Raw genomic sequence first — 20,758 nt, 5'->3', positions numbered from 1 at the left:
GATCCATCATTAAATGGGTAAAAGTGCAATAATGGACGAATACATGCAAGGACTACAAGTAGTTTTACCTTTTTCAAATACCCATGTAACCCCTACTGGTACCACTTAGAGTAATACCACATCATACATTGGCATGTTTGTTAGCACCTCAAACCCTTGAACTTGTAGGTTACACTTTGAAGAAAAAGGTTATAGCTCTAATTAACTCGAATAGTACCCATAACTTCATTGATAAAAGATTAGCATATACTCTTTCTAGAATATAAAAAGTCTCAACTTTATATTCTATTACATCTTCTATTTCAATTTTGATGGAAAATATTTACATGAGTTGAAAAATGAGAATAGTACTAAACAAGAAATACAATGTATAAATGAAGGGATGAAATCTATATAACATTGGAAGTTGAAGGGAAATATATTTTGGTACAAGGGTAAAATATTTTTATCGCCTTAGAAAAGTTTGAAGCAACAAATATTAAGGGAGTCCCATGACATCTTGATGGAAGCACATGCAAGGTTCCTTAAAACTTATAAAGGGATAAAATAAAATAGGAAGAAACGAAGAAAGATATTTAAAAAATTGTAAGAGGATGTTAGGTTTTCCAAATAAATAAATGAGAGATAGAAAAATCTCCAAGGTTATTTGAGCCATTACATATACCTGGAAATCATTATAGGGTTATCAAAATATGAGGGTAAGAATGTCATATTTTTTCTTTCTGATAAACTCACACGTCATACATGTTTTTGCAAAATTCAAAGGACATATACAACAAGCAAAGCGCATAAGTGTTTGTGGATGAAATTCATAGACATCTTTGTCTTGCTAAAGTAATAATAAGTGACAAAGATAAAAAATTCACAATATTTTTTTGGAAAACATTATGGAAGATGAGTGGAACAATACATGTTATGAGTGATCCAGGTGGATTTTGGTGGCCACCCACCTATCCCACTTGGACTCCCATAACTATCTCTTTCATTTTTTCAGTTTCTTTAATTGTAGCACAATTTACTAGTTTTGGCAGTTTTTCGGGTCCTGAACTTCTGGAGCCATTTTGAGGCCATAAACGACACTTTTTGGGGAAATCAAGAGCTCACTCAAAATTTTTAGTCCTTAGATAGATCTTTCTAACGAGGTATTGTGCGTGTCAAATAGAGATCGTGTGCCAAAGTTACGACCCTAGGAAGTTGATGTACCAATTTACCCAAACGGGGCCCACAATTTGGCGTTTCATCTCCTAGGCTTAGGTTTTTGGATGTTTATGGTTTTCCATTTTTATCAACAATAAATAGGCCTTCGAACCTCATTGTAACATAGTTCAGAGGCATGTATCCACCACATCTCTTCTCAGAGATAAGCTACCATTGCCCTAGCTGGTGTATTTCTATTTTTGTGTGTAAGCTTATTTCAGTATTTTACATTAATGAAATGAAGTATTATTTTGATTGCATCTCTGTATTTATGGTTATTTGTTGCATTCCTGTTTAAATACGAATCAGTGGTATCAGAGCGGTGTGATTTTTCTATATTTTTATTTGCATGTCCCCAACGAGGTTGGGATATAAGGAGTTAGGGTTTGCACTGGTTGAACCCTTACAAGACCAGCCCCAAAAATCCCGATGGCCTCCCATGGCAGATGAAAAGAAAGACGAGGGGATAGGAGAACCTATCAAAATCTTGCTCGAAGAAGCCCTCGAGCGAAAAAGGAACACGACGATGGACAACTTTACCCAAATCCTTCAGCCACTACCTAGGGTGACACAACTACTTTGGAAACGCCACACCCTTTAAGGTACAAGTTAGTTTTGAAATCCCCATATTCGAAGGTCAAATAGATGCAAATTCCCTAGAATAATGGTTAAATCTGCTACAGGGTTATTTTATGTTCATGATTTTTCCAGTCAAGAAAAGATTACTTTCGCTTTTCTCAAAGTAGCCCCCAATGTCAAGGATTGGTGGGAAACCTACTCTGAGCAGATGGATGAAAGTACACGCTCACTATTTTCATTCACACTGATCCAGGTGGATATTGATGGCCACTCTTCAAGTCCACTTGGACCCCCACCATTGTTTCTTTTAGCCTTTCAGTTTCCTTAATTGTAGCATAGTTTACTATTTTTAGCAGTTTTTGGATTCTAAACTTCCGGATCCGTTTTGAGACCCTAAACGACATTTTTTGGGAAAACTAAGAGCAACATGGGTCCATGGACCGATGTCTCTCTACCCAGAGTTGTAGTTCTCCGATAGATCTTTCTAGCAAGATATTGTGCACGTCAAACAGAGATCGTATGCCAAAGTTATGACCATGGGAAGTTGATGTACCAATTTACCCAAATGGGGCCCACAATTTGGCGTTTCATCTTCTAGGGTTAGGTTTTTGGATGTTTAGGGTTATCCATTGTTTCTCAACAATAAATAGGCCTTCGAGCTTCATTGTAACACAGTTCAGAGGCATGTAGTCGCCACATCTCTTCTCAGAGATAAGCTACCATCACCCTAGCTAGTTTGTTTCCATTTCTGATTGTAAGCATATTTTACTATTTTACAGTAATGAAATGAAGTATTATTTCTGCTGCATCTCTATATGTATGTTTATATTTGTAATTTGTTGCGTTCCTCTTTAAATTCAGATTAGTGGTATCAGAGCGGTCTGCTCTTTCTCTATCTTCCTTTGCATGTTCCCAACGAGGTCAGGATTTAGGGAGTGAGGGCTTGAACTGGTCGAACCTTTGCAAGACTAGCCTCACAAATCCCAACGGCCTCCCATGGCGGATGAAAATAAAGACGAGGGGGTAGGAGATCTTATCATCAAAATCTTGCTCGAAGAGGCCCTCAAGCGACAAAGAAACGTGATGATGGACAAGTTTGCCCAGATCCTTTAGCGCCTACCTAGGGGTGACACATCTACTTCCAGCAGCTACTCTGGAAGCACCACACCCTTTAAGGTACAAGTTAACTTTGACATTCCCATATTTGAGGGTCATATAGATGCGAACGCCGTAGATAAATGGTTAAATCTGCTAGAAAGGTATTTTTCTGTTCATGATTTTTCCGACCAGGAAAACATTACTTTCGCTCTTCTCAAAGCCGGCCCCTACGTCAAGGACTGGTGGGAAACCTACTCCAAACAAAAGGATGAAAGTACGGCCTCACTGTTTTCAGCCGCACCCACTTGGAATTCATTCTGGACTGCCATCAAGGAGCAGTACTAACCTGTTGGAAGCTCTGAGGATCAATAAATAAAGTGGACCACGCTGAGGTAGGGAAGGGACCAAGACGTGCCGGAGTTTACCAATATTTTCCATACCCTTTGCACAAAGTTGGGTATCAAGGATTCAGAGCATCATTTGGAACTCAAATACCGTGGCTGCCTGCATAATTACATCCAGGAAGAAATTGAATTCATAAACATCTCCTCACTCGGCATGACATACCGATATGTTGTTAAGATCGAGCAAAAGTTTAAATAGAAGAAGCAATACTTTGGATCTATGAATCTGAAGCAAGAGAAAGGTGCCCCCAAACCACAAAACAAAGGACAAAGCCAAGGTGAGGCAGCCCAAGAAAACCCGCCAAAGCTGCAAGCAAAGAATAGCACTGCGAAGCTGAAAATGACACAGGAAAGTGGTGTGAGTTCCATAAGAGCTATTTGGTCAATTTAGTGTGTTCTAAATTGCTATTTAAAATGTCAATCCGGGATTCGTAAACTGACGAAGTGAAGTGTACTATATGTACAAGATAACCATTTCCTTAGTCTTTTGTCGTTTTTGAGTTTTTTTTTTAGTTTGTTTTTGGATTTATCTTTCCCTAATGTGTGATGGTGAAAATGAAAGTTAAGTATGGATGGTGATGGTGATTTCTACAGTGGTTTTCCAAACTTAAAGGTGCTCAAAAAGAAAGCTTTAAAACAACTGTAATGAAATCAATTCTTAAGAGAAAGTAAATGTCTCAAAGAGTGAACTAATGACAATGGCCCAGTATCCTTGCTGCTGTATGAAAAAGAAAGTAAAAACTGAACTTAAAGCAACTCAAAAACTAAAAGCAAAGCAACTAATTCACACTACTTCAACTCTTCTGATCCTTTACCCTTCAGCTCAATCTACCTTGTGGGAAGCAATCATGAACAAGTTAAGCAATATGATATCTAAATAGCAAGAAATTAAATTGCATAAAGGAAACTAATCACACTACTTCAACTCTTCTGATCCTTTACCCTTCAGCTCAATCTACCTTATGGGAAGCAATCATGAATAAGTTAAGCAATATGATAACTAAATTGCAAGAAATTAAATTGCATAAAGGAACTAATCACACTACTTCAACTCTACTGATCCTTTACCCTTCAGCTCAATCTACCTTATGGGAAGCAATCATGAATAAGTTTAAGCAATATGATAACTAAATCACACTACAATAAGTAATATTCTGATTCCTTACTAATAGAGTCACTTGACTATAGAAAGAAACCATAAACAAATGAGTAGTATGATGTCTAAGTAGCAGAAAATAAATAAGCAAAACACAATTTGAAAAAGGACAGTGCTGGAATTAAACTTCAGAAAATGAAAATTAGCAGGAAGGACAAGATGATCTCATATGTCAATAGTTATCAAAAAGATGAAAATTTGCCCAGGATGCCTAAGAAAACCTGTAGAAAAGCATTGATCAGCTGACAGCTATAAGAAAACATAAATGAAAATGTAAACAGCAGTAAATTAAAAACATCAAAACAACATGTTATATACAAGCTAGTGATTATGAAAACAGAAACATAATAAAATCAAATGAAAACTATACAGGGCTTTAGTGCGCAGGGGCCCTCTGCCACCTCAGCCAGTCAACGAACAGTCACAAGAACAAGCTCAGGAAAGTAGTCTTCTCATGTATTAAAGCAGCAGCAAAATATATAAAACAGAGTACAGTGGGGTGATAATAGCAACAGTTCAAAAATTACATCGCCAAAAAGCTTCTACACAGCGTTTATCAACGGGTTATTTATAATGAAAAAGTGTTGAAACTAACTAACTGAATCCTATGCTGTTAATTGCGTTGCCAGAGACACGTAGATCTCCTCAGCCGAGATCTAGCGTAACGGTCATCATGTCTATTAAATCTTCGGAGTGGTAGTTGTTGGATTCAGGTTACGGGGTTGATCTCCAGGTGTGCTGATATCTCCGTGAGCTGAGGACTATGCCACGTAAACGTTCACGTGCTCAAAACAGAGACGTGCCACCGCTAAATTCCTTGGTTGGCTTTGCCTTTGACCCTTGTTGACCGTGACCTTCTATGGATGATTTGGCTGATTTGAAGGGACACGTTCCATGTACCCATCACCTGTAGCTTTCCCATGTGGCTCGTTTCTTCATAGGACACCTGTAGCATAGCTTTTAACAAAATGGCCGCGGAATCCTGTGCTAGCTGTGGAAACCTGTGCTGGTTGCGGAAACTGACAAGTTTCCGCAGCTGCCTGAACAATAATCTAAACCAAACAACAGTCATAAGCATAGTTAGAAAACCATGTCAGAAGCTCTTTTTAGACTATAATGCAATGATTTAACAACTTGATGGATGAAGTAAGTGGAAAAAGAAGGTTGAGAGGGTGTATAGGAAGGTGCAGGTTTGAGGCTCAACAAGAGCTTCACTCACAAAACAAGTGAGTGTTGAGCCAAGCAGTCACAGGTGGATGAGCTAAAGGTTTCAGAATGAGATGCATGTTCCGACTCTGAGTTAGAACCAGACAAGGGGAATGACAAAGGGAAGCAGATTATCGATGTGGAGTCCTACGCCATTGTTGCCACCACAAAGATCTAGAAGGAGGAACTCGAAGATCCATAGGAGGAGGAGCATCTCTTCCACTCCTAGATGTGGGTAAAGGGCTCCCCACTATAGTTCATTGTCGATAGTGGGAGCCAAAAGAACCTCATTTCAGCAGAGGTCGTGAAGTGACTGGGCTTACCGACCATAGCACATCCACAACTGTACACCATCAGGTGGCTTCACCAAGGACGGAATCTTCACGTGAGTCAATAGTGCCTCCTTCCATACAACATCAAGCCCTTCATAGATGAGGTATTGTGTGACATTTCTCCCCTTGATGCTTGTGATGTATTATTAGGACAATCATACTTGTGGAAGTGACATGCTATGTATGAATCCATGCCTCTTGCTATTATTATTACTTCGGAAAATAAGTTGTACAGGATACCAGACGTAGCACTGCCTAGCGCCATCTCTTTGGTTACTGTAAAACAATGCAGTAAGGTCATTTCCAAAACCGAGAATTTTTTTTTCCTAATGATATGCCCTCAAGGAAAGAAGAAGACAGTGGCCATGACCTCCATACAGGGCCCCTCCACACGACAACTACAGATGGACAAGGTCATGGAGGAGTACGAGGACATCTTCACCTCCCACATAGGGGTTCCTCTGCATTGTCAGGTCAAGCACTCCATCGATATGACCCCAGGTGCATCAGTACCCAATGGACCAATCTATCGGCTCTCCATTCTAGAAAATGATGAAATCAAGTGGCAGATTCAAGAGCTGTTGCAGAAAGGTCACATCTGTCTGAGTTCATCGCCCTGTGGAAGCCTGATCGTTTTGGTACAGAAGAAGGATGGGACTTGGAGACTCTGTATTGACTATTGGGCGTTGAACAAGATCATTTTCCATAATAGGTACCTGATCCCACGGATTGATGACCTCCTGGACCAACTGAAGGGGGAAAATATTTCAGCAAGTTCGATTTGAGGTCAGGATATCACCAGGTACCAATCAAAGCCTCCGATGTGTGGAAGACTTCCTTCAAAGCCAAGGAGGGTCTTTTCAAATGGTTGGTTATGCCTTTCGGATTGACAAATGCTTCTACAACCTTCATGAGGCTAATGGACGACATCTTGCGGCCATGCACTAACTCATTTGTAGTGGTATACTTGGATGACATCTTGATCTTCAGCCAGAGTTGGAAAGAGCACCTCCACTACATCCGACAGATTCTCGAAACACTGCAACAACACAAGTTATGTGCCAATTTGGAGAAATGCACTTTTGGCATGACCCAGGTTCAGTATCTGGGATATATTATTGATGAATGGGGAGTGCATGTGGATCCGGCCAAGATCCAAGTCATTCGGGATTGGCCATCTCCAACCACTTTGACAGAGCTCTACAGCTTTCTAGGTCTTGCCAACTTCTACCCCAGGTTTGTGTTGGGATTTTCTCATATCACTTGGCCCTTGAGTCAATTCACCAAGGGAGGAGCGAAAGAAAAATTATTTTGGTCTGAACCTTAACAGAAGGCATTCACAGAGTTGAAAGATCGCCTCTACCCGGCACTAGTGCTCGCATTACCAGACTTGCAACAACCATTTGAGGTCGATATAGATGCCTCTGACTATGCTATTGAGGAAGTTCTTACTCAACACAGGCATCCAGTGGCATATCACAGTGAGACACTTTCAGACACAGTCCAGAAGTATCCCACTTATGACAAAGAGATGTATTCCATTATGCAGGCCTGCCGACAATGGAAGCATTACATTTTGTGGAAGGAAATGATCGTCCACACAGACCACCCACCCCTGCAATTCATACAGATCCTAGGGAAATTGAAGAATGATCGCCATCAGAAGTGGTCCATATACCTGCAACAGTTCCATTTGAATATCAAGTATAGGAAGGGAGGCATCAATAATGTTGAAGATTGCCTCAATCGACCACCGATCATGGCGTTAACTACCGTGATCAACTCTTGTGGGCACGAGACTTCTGGTCGGCCACTTCTCTACAAAAGCGACCCAGAATTCGGCCACACATACCAGACACTCTTGGAGGGTCAGCATGTTCCATATTTTCACCTCCAGGATGCCTTGTTATGCCACCTGGGTCACCTTTGTGTTCCTTCAAGTGAGCGTGCCAAGATGATTTGGGAAGCACACTACAGTCGGGCTACTGGGCATTTCGGGGTCGAGAAAAAGGTGGCAGTACTGCAGAAGTATTTATATTGGCCGAATCTTCGACAGGATATTGGGAAGTACATCAGATCATGCACTGCCTATGGCATTGTCAAGCCGACCATCAAGAAGTAAGGCCTCTATACCTCACTGCCTACCCCTAGTCAACCTTGGGAATCCATCTCCATGGATTACATGTCGGGCCTTCCTTCTACTAAGCATGGAAATGAATGTGTTTTTGTGGTCATCGATAGGTTCTCTAAGATGGCCATTATGGCAGTCTGCAAGAAGAATATCACAGCAGAAGCCACTGCTAAACTCTTCTTTGAATGAGTGTGGGTACACTTTGGGATCCCACAGTCTATCATCTCAGATCGGGACAACAGGTTCCTCAATACATTTTGGTTCAGTCTTTGGTCAATGTTGGATACCAAACTCACTACGTCCACAACCTTCCATCCTCAAACTGATGGCCATACCTAGGTTGTCAACAAGATGATCGTACACATTCTACACATGTACAACTCAAAGCATCACACACATGGGATGAGAGCCTCCCCTATGTTCAGCATAGCTACAATCGGGCTCTCCACAGCTCGACTGGCCACAACGCTTTTCAGGTGGGCTTGGATTCCAGCCACTCTCTCCCATTGATGTGGCCATGCCATTTGCAGCTACCCACACAAATTCGGCTCATGTGTAGTATGAAACAGATAAGGCAAACAACTTCATTGAGCATATCCAACATATTCGCTAACAAGTCCACGACATTCTGGAGAAGTCAAATGACAAGTACAAGCAACGACATGATCAACATCGGGTGCCACACAAGTTTCAGGTGGGCGATAAAGTTTGGTTGCATTTGCAAAAGGAATGGCTTACCGGAGCCTATCGAAAACTCAGACCACTTCAATATGGTCCTTACACCACTACCAAGGGTGTGGGAGATAATGCATTTGAGCTCAGCATTCCCCCATTCCTTGGCCTGCACCCAATGTTCAATGTGGACTGCCTTCGGCCATACTTTCCACCATTACTAGACACATCTGACATTGCAGAACAGATCACACCCACAAAGTTAAATCCAAATTGCATGTAACAAGCTGCAACTGATCAGATCATGGACACACAGATTAGGCAAACTTGCCAAGAGAATATCTAACTGTATCAAGTTGTCAAAGCAGGCCAACTCCTTCACCAAGGACCAAGTCCAACAGAAGCTTCCTCATCTCATGGAGGAACTCAATGCAATGGGGACCATTTCTTCCTAAGGGGGGAGGAATGATCCAAGTGGATATTGGTGGCCACCCGCCAAGTCCACTTGTACCCCCACCATTGTTTCTTTCAGCCTTTCAGTTTCTTTAATTGTAGCACAATTTATGTTAGGCCCCTATACTACTAGTGTAACCCCTTATTGTTATTAGTATAACCCACTTATTATATTGATGTACCCATGTAGTGCCCATATTGTTACTATTGTGCCCCATAGAAGCCCACTATTGTTATTATTTTGCCCTTACATTATTATTGTTATGTCGGCTCTAATTATGTTATAACCCCTTAGACTCCTATATAGAAAGGAGGTCTTTTCATTTGTATCATCCAAGAATTGTTCATTTATGTAATGTAAAGGAGGTTGCCCCCTCGAAGAGGCTGAATTCTAAGGCATTGATCTATCTTTTCTATCTTTTCTTGAGCTCGTTTCATAACATTTGGTATTAGAGCTTTTGATTCTAGGGTTTCGCTGCTCCAAACAGGTCATCGTGGCATTTTCGCTATAACTTTTTTTCTGTGACATTTCAATAGTTGCAAAAAAAAAACCCATTTGAGAAGAAATTGCGTTGAATCTTGGGTCCGAATTTCAGAGCTTTTTGTGTGATATTTGTGGAAATATGATCTGAGGAAGTTGGTCCTTTTGCAGACTCCTGAATTACATTCAAAACAGGTGACCTGGGGAAAATTGTCATAGCTTTCTCTCTGTGAATCAGATTAAAATTTCGTAAGAAGGTACAGAAAGAGGACGGACTGTAGTTTCTTTTATATCATTTTCAGAACCAGAGATAAAAAATTGTACACGTGGCACTTCATACAAGTTCACTCTTCTGGAAAGGTCGATAATCAGGTCATCTTGGGAGATTGTGCATAAATCTTTCTTAGAGAATCCAATTTGGGTCAGACTTGTGGCATTGGAAAGAGAACACAGAGGGCTACTACAGGTATCAATTTTAGAACTTAAATATCTGAAAGTACAGAGTTATATTCGTTTCAAGATCGAGGTCCTAAAATCAAGAAAAAGCAAGATGAGGAAGTTTGATGGCAAGGATCCGGTAAATTGGATACTTCAGATGGAGCAATATTTTGATCTACATGGTGTACCACTATTACAAAAGGTATGTATTGCATCTTCATATTTAGAACCAGATCAATTTTTATGGTATAAAGGGCTTTCTTCTCGTAAACAACTTATTACATGGTCAATTCTCACGGAGGAAATGATAGCACATCATGAGGATACAAAGAGCAATACCTTCTTTAGAGCAACACCACAACAATTGGAAAGAGTAAAAGGGATTTGTGACATATTGGAAAGTAAAATTATGGCAACATGGAAGTCTACCCCTCACAACTATAAAGATGGAAGTGTTGTTTCTCCTAGCCTTCCACAACCTACAAGGGTTAAACCACAACAATTGGAAGAAAGAAGAGAAAAAGGGCTTTGTTACAATTGTGATAGCAAATGCACTAAAGGTCATAAGTCTGCTGAGAAGAAATTATTTTACATAGAATATAAAGAGGAGGAAGAAAAGGATCAAGAAACATCAAAAGAAGAAGATATATGCCAGGACCCCACCCCAGAGAAAGAAGAAATGAATCAGACCATATCTTGTAAAGAATTGGAAAGAATTACCACTCCTCAAACTCTCAATATAGAAGGACATATCAAGAAGAAAAAGGTGCAAGAAGTGAAAGATCACATCGAGAAAGAAGAAATGAATCCAACCATATCTTGTAATTCAATGGACGAAATTACCACTCCTCAAACTATCAAGATAGAAGGACACATCAAGAAGAAAAATGTTTGAAGAAGTGAAAGATCACATCGAGCATCAAGAAACGAATCTGACCATATCTTCTAAAGGACTGGAAGAAATTACCACTCCTCAAAAGATAGAAGGACATATCAAGAAGAAAAAGGTTCAAGCAAAGAAAGATCACATCGAGCATCAACAGCAAGTTCTCCAACTTTTAAAGGATAACGCCACTTCGGTGCAAAATCAAATGAAACAACAGGTAGATCAACATCGTAGTGAAAAATGTTTTGATGTAGGTGATTGGGTATTTTTACTGCTACATCTCAAGCAAGCTATTTATGAGAAGGAAATGTCGGCAATACTACAGGCACTTAAAAAATGGTGACCTTACCGAATGGGAAGACTCTTCAAGGATGAGGATGTGGAAGCATTGTTTTGTGCTATTTATATTATCCAACCAGATTGGATAAACGAAGCAAGGGATGAATGGAAGAAGGACGAAGAAGTATGGCCACAAAAGTTGCAAAAGATCCCAATTCAAGCAATATTGCCAGAAATTGAAGAGGAAGGAAAAATCATATTGGAACCTGGAGCAGTCACAGAAACAAGAACCAGACAGCTACAAAATCGATCAATTTCAGAGTATCTCATCAAGTGGAAGAACTTACCCACTGAATATTCCACATGGGAGGACAAGAATTTTATACAAAAGCATCAAGAACTACTCAAGCATTGAGGACAACACTTTTTGAAGGAGAGGGACATGTTAGGCCCCCATACTACTAGTGTAACCCCTTATTGTTATTAGTATAACCCACTTATTATATTGATGTACCCATGTAGTGCCCATATTGTTACTATTGTGCCCCATAGAAGCCCACTATTGTTATTATTGTGCCCTTACATTATTATTGTTATGTCGGCTCTGATTATGTTATAACCCCTTAGACTCCTATATATAGAAAGGAGGTCTTTTCATTTGTATCATCCAAGAATTGTTCATTTATGTAATGTAAAGGAGGTTTCCCGCTCGAAGAGGCTGAATTCTAAGGCGTTGATCTATCTTTTCTATCTTTTCTTCAGCTGGTTTCATAACAATTTACTATTTTTAGCATTTTTTCGAGTCCTAAACTTCCGGAGCCATTTTGAGGCCCTAAACGACATTTTTTGGGAAAATTGGAAGCAACATGAGTCCATGCATTGATGTTGCTCTTCCCAAAGTTGTAGATCTCGGATAGATCTTTCTAACGAGATATTTTGTGCATCAAACGGAGATCGTATGCCAAAGTTACGACCCCGGGAAGTTGATGTACAAATTTACCCAAACAGGGCCCACAGTTTGCCATTTCATCTTCTAGGGTTAGGTTTTTGGATGTTTATGGTTATCCATTATTTCTCAACAATAAATAGGCCTCTGATCCTCATTGTAACACAATTCAGAGGCATGTAACTGCCACATCTCTTCTCAAAGATAAGTTACCATTGCCCTAGCTAGTTTATTTCGATTTATGTTTGTAAGAATATTTTAGTATTTTAGAGTAGTTAAATGAAGTATTATTTCTGTTGCATCTCTATATGTATGGTTATATCTGTAATTTGTTGCGTTCCTATTTAAATCCGGATCACGCACCCACTTGGAATTCATTACAGGATGCCATCAAGGAGCAATACTACCCTGTCAAGAGCTTTGAGGACAAATACATAAAATGGACCACACTGCAGTAGGGGAGGGACCAAGATGTGTCGGAGTTCACAAATATTTTTCATACCCTTCACACAAAGTTTGGTATCAAGGATTCTGAGCTGCATTTGGTACTCAAATGTCACGGCTTCCTACACAGGTACATCCAGGATGAGATGGAGTTCCTGAACATCTCCTCACTCGGCACAACATACCGATATGTTGTCAATATTGAGTAGAAGTTTAAAGAAAAGAAGCGAGACTTCTGATCTGCGAATCCGAAGAACAAAGGACAAATCCAAGGCGGGTGACCCAAGACAACCCGTTGAAGCCGCAAGAAAAGGAAAGCAACACAAAGTCAAAGAAGGACACAAGAAAGTGGTGTGACTTCCATAAGTGCCCCAATCACAACAGAAGTGAGTGTCGGACCAAGAAGTTGTTGGTAGCCGAGTTGAAGGCTTCAGAATCAGATGCATGTTCTGACCTTGAGTCAGAACCTGACAAGGGGGATGGAAAAGGGAAGTAGATCATTGACGCGAAGCCCAATGCCACTGTTGTCACCGCCAAGGTCCAGAAGAATGAGCCTGAAGATCCAGAGGAGGGGGAGCATCTTTTCCAATCACAGATGTGGGTGAAGGTTTCGCCGCTGTAATTCATGGTTGATAGTGGGAGCCAAAAGAACCTCATTTCAGCAGAAGTCGTGAAGTGGTTGGGCCTACTGACTACATCTCACCTGCAGTCATACAATATTGGGTAGCTTCACCAAGCACGAGATCTCCGAGCCCCCTAGCAATGCCGCCTTCCCTACATCATCAAGCCCTTCACAGATGAGGTATTGTGTGATGTTGCACTTCTTGATGTTTGTGATTTATTATTAGGCCAACCATAATTGTGGAGGTGACATGATGTGTATGAGTCAAGGCCTTGCGGTGTCATTATTTCTTTGGGTAATACATTATACAGGATATCGGAGGTATCTCCACCTTCCACCACTTCTTTGATCTCTGCTAAGAAAGGTAGTAAGATCATCTCCTAGACTAGGAAATTTATTTCCTTTCTGGTTCGCTTTCAGAGTAAGGGGAAGATCCTATACACATCCATGGACCCCAATAAGGGTTCCTCCATGGAGCAGAAGTAGGTGGATACGGTTGTGGAAGAACACACAGACATCTTCTCCTCACCTACAGGGGTACCATTGCACTGTCAGGTCAAGCATTCATCTAATTTGTCTTCTGAAGCACCTCTACAGAAAGGGCCGATCTATGGCCACTCTGTTCTCGATAATGCCAAGTAAAAGCATCAACATGATTAGCATCAGGTACCACACAAGTTTCAAGTGGGCGACAAAGTCTGGTTGCATCTGCAGAAAGAATGCCTTACAAGAGACCATCAAAAGCTCAAACCACTCTGATATGGTCCTTACACCATTACCAAGTATGTGGGAAACAATGCTTTGGAGAACATCATTCCCCCATTCCTTCACTTACACCAAGTTTTCAATGTGGACTGCCTTCGACCACGCTTCCCACCATTACTAGACACATCAGAGGTTGCAGAACAACTCACCAGGGACCAAGTTCAGCAGAAGTTTCCTCATCTCATGGAGGAATTCAATGCAATGGGAACCATTGCTTCCTAAGGGGGGAGGAATGATCCAGGTGGATGTTGGTGGCCACCCACCTATCCCACTTGGACCCCCACAACTATCTCTTTCAATTTTTTAGTTTCCTTAATTGTAGCACAATTTAGTATTTTTGGCAGTTTTTTGGGTCGTGAACTTCCAGAGCCGTTTTGAGGCCCTAAACGACATTTTTTGAGAAAACTAGAAGCAAGTGGATCGCTAACCATTATTTCTCACTGAAAAGTTGTAGCCCTTGGGTAGATCTTTCTAACGAGGTATTGTGCGCATCAAACAGAAATCGTATGCCAAAGTTACAACCTCGGGAAGTTGATGTACCAATTTACCCAAACAGAACCCACAGTTTGGCGTTTCATCTCCTAGGGTTAGGTTTTTGGATGTTTAGGGTTTCCCATTGTTTGTCAACAATAAATATGCCTTTGGGCCCCATTATAACATAGTTCAGAGGCATGTAGCCGCCACATCTCTTCTCAGAGATAAGCTATCATCGTCCTAGCTGGTGTTTTTCCATTTTTGTTTGTAAGCATATTTCAGTATTTTACATTAATGAAATGAAGTATTATTTCTGATGCATCTCTGTATTTATGGTTATATCTGTAATTTGTTGTGTTCCTATTTAAATCCGAATCAATGAATTCGACATATCATCCACGAATAGGTTGTCAAATAGAAATAATTAACAAATGTTTAGAGGGGTATCTACATGTTTTTATTATACAAGCAATCTCAATGGATGATGTGGCTTATAATAGTTGTATAATGGTACCTGTCACAAATCTACTAATTATATATCTTTATTTTAGGCCCTTTATGGATATCCAACTCCATGTTAGGTCCATATACTACTAGTGTAACCCCTTATTGTTATTACTATAACCCACTTATTATATTGATGTACCCATGTAGTGCCCATATTGTTACTATTGTGCCCCATAGAAGCCCACTATTGTTAATATTGTGCCCTTACATTATTATTGTTATGTCGACTCTGATTATGTTATGACCCTTTAGACTCCTATATATAGAAAGGATGTCTTTTCATTTGTATGATCCAAGAATTGTTCATTTGTGTAATGTAAAGGAGGCTGCCCCGTCGAAGAGGCTAAATTCTAAGGCATTGATCTCTCTTTTCTATCTTTTTGTGAGCTTGTTTCATAACATTTGGTATCAGAGCTTTGGATTCTAGGGTTTCGCTGCTCCAAACAGGTCATCGTGGCATTTTCGCTATAACTTTTTTTTGTGACGTTTCAGAAGCTAGAAAGAAAACCCATTTGGGAAGAAATCACGCTAAATCTCGGGTACAAATTTTTGAGCTTTTTGCGCTATATTTATGGATATATGATCTGAGGAAGTTGGTCTTTTGCAGACTCCTGAATTACATTCCAAACAGGTGACCTAGGGAAAATTGTCATAACTTTCTCTCTGAGCATCGAATTGAAATTTCGTAAGAAGGTACAGAAAGAGGATGAACTGTAGTTTCTTGTGTATCTTTTTCAGATCCAAAGGTCGAAACAGTGACACGTGGAACTTCATACAAGTTCGCTCTTCTGGAAAGGTCTATAATCAGGTCATCTTGGGAGATTGTGCATAACTCTTTCTTGGAGAATCCAATTTGGATCAAACTGGTGGCATTGGAAAGAGGACACAGAGGGCTACTACAGATTGCAATTTCAGAACTTAAAGATTCGAAAGTACAAAGTTACAGTCGTTTCAAGATAGAGCTCCTAAAATCAAGAAAGAACAAGATGAGGAAGTTTGATGGCAAGGATCCGGTAAATTGGATACTTCAGATGGAGCAATATTTTGATCTACATGGTGTACCACTGTTACAAAAGGTATGTATTGCATCTTCATATTTAGAACCGGATCAATTTTTATGGTATGAAGGGCTTTGTTCTCATAAACAACTTGTTACGTGGTCAATTTTCATGGAGGAAATGATAGCACATTATGAGGATACAAAGAGCAACACCTTATTTAGAGCAACACCACAACAATTGGAAAGAGTAAAAGGGATTTGTGACATAGTGGAAAGAAAAATTATGTAAACCAAGAAGCATACCCCTCACAACTATAAAGATGAAAGTGTTGTTTCTCCTAGCCTTCCACAACCTACAAGGGTTACACCACAACAATTGGAAGAAAAAAGAGAAAAAGGGCTTTGTTACAATTGTGATAGCGAATGCACTAAAGATCATAAGTGTGCTAAAAATAAATTATTTTACATAGAATATGAAGAGGAGGAAGAAAAGGATCAAGAAATATCAAAAGAACAAGATATACGCCCGGACCGCACTCCAGAGAAAGAAGAAATGAATCATACCATATCTTGTAAAGCATTGGCAAGAATTACCACTCCTCAAACTCTCAAGATAAAAGGACACATCAAGAAGAAAAAGGTGCAAGAAGTGAAAGAACACATCGAGAAAGAATAAATGAATCCAACCATATCTTGTAATTCATTGGTCAAAATTACCACTCCTCAAACTATAAAGTAGAAGGACATATCAAGAAGAAAAATGTTCAAGAAGTGAATGATGACATCGAGCACCAAGAAATGAATCCGACCATATCTTGTAAAGGATTGGAAGAAATTACCACTCCTCAAACTCTAGAGATAGAAGGACATATCAAGAAGAAAAAAGTTCAAGCAGTGAAATATCATATCGAGCATCAACAACAAGTTCTCCAACTTTTAAAGGATAACGCCACTTCGGTGCAAAATCAAATGAAACAACAGGTAGATCAACATCATAGTAAAAAATGTTTTGATGTAGGTGATTGGGTATTTTTACTGCTACATCTCAAGCAAGCTATTTATGAGAAGGAAATGTTGGCAATACTACATGCACCAAAAAAATGGCAACCTTACCGAATGGAAAGACTCTTCAAGGATGAGGATGTGGAAGCATTGTTTTGTGCTATTTCTATTATCCAACCAGATTGGATAAACAAAGTAAGGGATGAATGGAAGAAGGACGAAGAAGTATGGCCACTTATTCAAAAGTTGCGAAAGATCCCAATTCAAACAATGTTGCCAGAAATTAAAGAGGAAGGAAAAATCATATTGGAACCTCGAGCAGTCACAGAAACAAGAACGCAACAGCTATGAAATCGATCAATTTCAGAGTATCTCAGCAAGCGGAAGAACTTACCCGCTAAAGATTCCACATGGGAGGACAAGAATTTTATACAGAAGCATCAAGAACTACTCAAGCGTTGAGGAGAATGCTTTTTGAAGGAGAGAGGCCTCTTAGACCCCTATACTACTAGTGTAACCCCTTATTGTTATTAGTACAACCCACTTATTATATTGACGTACCCATGTAGTGCCCATATTGTTATTATTGTGCCCCATAGAAGCCCACTATTTACATTATTATTGTTATGTCGGCTCTGATTATGTTATGACCCCTTAGACTCCTATATAAAGAAAGGAGGTCTTTTCATTTGTATGATCCAAGACTTGTTCATTTGTGTAATGTAAAGGAGGTTGCCCCTTTGAAGAGGCTGAATTCTAAGGCATTGATCTCTATTTTCTATCTTTTTGTGAGCTGGTTTCATAACATTGTATCTCATACATTTTGCAAGATAAGCCCAAGTACTAGCAATAGAGTCACATATGAAGAAGAATAAAAACGTTTTGTCATTTTTTAATGAAAGCCTTCAAATGGTGTAAAATAGAATAAAGTAGCAAGAAAATCAACATCAAATTAAAAGATAAAGATAATTTGAGGAGGGTAATTTAGTATTTTTAAGACTACAACCTTATAAACAATCTGCACTCACTTAAAAGAAGAATTAGAACTTTTAGTGCCAAAATTTTGAAGACCCTATAATATTATTTGCATAAATGGACAAATGGTGTATGAGTTGGATTTTTTTTCTGAATTCATAAAATTTTCTTGTATCTTCTCTAAAAAAATTGGGACAAAGTATGTTAATGCAGATAGAAATTTCAAAATTAGATGAAAGAAAGTTGATTATTAAACTATAAAAAATTATAAATCTAACTTTTTCTATCTCTTAAAAATATAACCATTATAGAATAACTAATCAAGTGAAATACTTTACATATTGAACTTATACCAGAAAATGAATAATTAGTGAAAAAACATCCTCAATTACAAATTTTACAAAATCTAAAATTAAATATTTTTAAAACAAATGAAGTAAATGAGTAGCCTTAGTACTCTTATATCCTTTTATTATAAGGAAAGCCTTTATCTCACATATATATGATTATCATATCTTAAATACATTAGATTAATTGCGAAAAAAACTCTTCCTCGTTAGGGGATTCTGACCTTTTTATTCATTTTATGAAAAACACGTTGTATCTAATAACTATGTTAATTCTAATGCGATCATGAATAAGATTATCCAAACCAATTTATATATGGAAATTTTAGTTTTGAAGGATATGACCTCAAGAAATACATGTGAATGTTATGTGAATTTTAATGGAAATCGTATTATATTTGAAGGTGACATTAGAAATGATAGATTTTAAGAACAAACCATAAGTAGTTAAACACCATGAGGATAATACTCCATTATTGAGCCGCAGAAATACATAAATTCATACAGTAATATTAATAGCAATATAGTATTTGTAGTGAAATACATATAATAGCATAGTATCTATAAAGAGATACATATATGCATACACCAAAGTAGTAGCAGAGTATAGCATCTATATAGAGATACATATACACATACATCAAAGTAGCAGCATAGTATGGTATCTATACAGAGATAGATATAAAGGCATACACCAAAGTGGCTGTCGTTCCATGCTTTGTTCAGGGAATTGTATAACCTGCACACCAAGCACAAACAAACATACAAACAGATAAGCTACATAGTGAGAGTGTGGGTGATGAGATGAAAAAGGTGGAGAGCAACTTACTGCCACATTTCTTTCCAGCGGGGCGATTGGCAATGTTGCAGCGCTTAGGAATGGTGATGGCGATAGCAGGGTTGATTCCAACCTGCCTCGCTACGGGAGAAAGGAACACTGCACACAGACAAGCTGGCATTGCAAGGGCATTCCTCACTTGGGTGCAGCAGGAAGCAGGGACGCTTGCCCTGGCATTGCTCGCAGCCCCAAAACAGGGGCTCAGACTGAGACCCACGGTGCTAATGGGAGTACTCCCACATTCACCAGCGCTATAAACAGTCTGCAATATGTGTGAGCTCCACAGTGCAAACAGTATTACCATCACTGCCTTCACGTCTGCCATAAAGAATGAATCGCAAGCTCCCCTTTGAATAATTGAAGAATGAATCGCAAGCTCACAATAACACTAACGATATATCACCACAAGTTAAAGTTACAAGGAGAGAAACGACCAGTTGTCTCTTTTTATAAGCGAGGGATACTACTTCCATGAAATCAAGATCTCAGTATGAACGCAGACATGAAATGGAATCTGCGTCGTCCTATTTTCAACCGGGCCGTCGAGGTTGTGAGCGACAGATTGATAATGAGCTCTCCAGTACGTCTTTTCCATGTTTAAAAAATTCAGTGATTGAGGTTCAAGCCGCTTAGGTAAGGGTCTACATGGCCTACCGCCTAATCTAGTGCGTATCGTCACGACAATATTTTATTGCCTTATTAGTTTGTTTTTAGTGTGAATTTTTTTAGAATTTTTTAAATTTTTATGTCGTGAAATTTTGATTTTGTTATTTAAATTGGTATTTTGACTATATAGATTCAGCGCTTTGAAATTTTTTTAAGACATTTAGATTGTGCAGGCATTACCTATTAAATTTCTGATTTCAATAAATTTTTGTAGGATTTTAGAGAAATTAGACTAGAAAAACCTACTGAAATAAAAAGATTCTTACATTTTTGAATCACCTTACTGGTTTGGGATTAAATTATAAAATTTGTGGAGATCAATTTTCTAATTTAACCGCTTAACTATAGTTACAAGACTAAAAAACTTAGACCATTTCTCGATTTATCCCTATCATATTAACAAAAAAAATCCTGCTAATTTAAGTTATAATTATTAAGCTCTAAAATTTTGACTATCTAAAATTGAGTGCTGAATCATTTTTACTATTTAAAAAATTATTAAAACACTCTCTAAGATTGAATTTCCTTAAAAATTTCTCGCCACCAAAAATTCACAATCCAGCAAAATTGTCACGTCATTAAGACAACCCGAGGTAGATAAATATTTTAACTACAAAGTGTGACGTTAACAAATCAGGTAATGTGACGAAATTTTAATTCTGACAATGCACTATAAAATAAGTTGCTTCTGTTTACTTAAAAATATTTAATGGAGTAGTTGTGTATAATCCAAAGTTGAAATTTAAAATAGTTATAGGAATTTAATGGAGTGGTTGTGTATAATCGAAATAAATTTAAAATAATTATAGGAACTTTGAAATGTGTAATAATATATTATTTATATCTAATTAAAAAAAATA

At 38.7% G+C, this 20,758-nt stretch overlaps 1 protein-coding gene across 1 annotated transcript; it reads right to left on the bottom strand.

Annotated features, from left to right (window-relative positions):
• Window positions 1-18,884: 18,884 nt before the first annotated feature.
• LOC149234199 (uncharacterized) lies at window positions 18,885-19,664 on the bottom strand. The gene is made up of 2 exons (XM_089461122.1): window positions 19,224-19,664; window positions 18,885-19,133 (listed from the first exon to the last, which is right to left on the bottom strand). Exons 1-2 carry the CDS (start codon window positions 19,555-19,557, stop codon window positions 19,117-19,119), a joined length of 351 nt encoding a protein of 116 aa, XP_089317248.1. The 5' UTR covers window positions 19,558-19,664; the 3' UTR covers window positions 18,885-19,116.
• Between the last annotated feature and the right edge of the window lie 1,094 nt (window positions 19,665-20,758).

The sequence above is a fragment of the Pinus tabuliformis genome, chromosome 8 (genome assembly GCF_031772625.1).
Source record: "Pinus tabuliformis cultivar Carrire ecotype Pingquan chromosome 8, CPIR1, whole genome shotgun sequence".
NCBI classification, from domain to species: domain Eukaryota; kingdom Viridiplantae; phylum Streptophyta; class Pinopsida; order Pinales; family Pinaceae; genus Pinus; species Pinus tabuliformis.
This window is presented reverse-complemented; position numbering and strand designations above follow the sequence as displayed.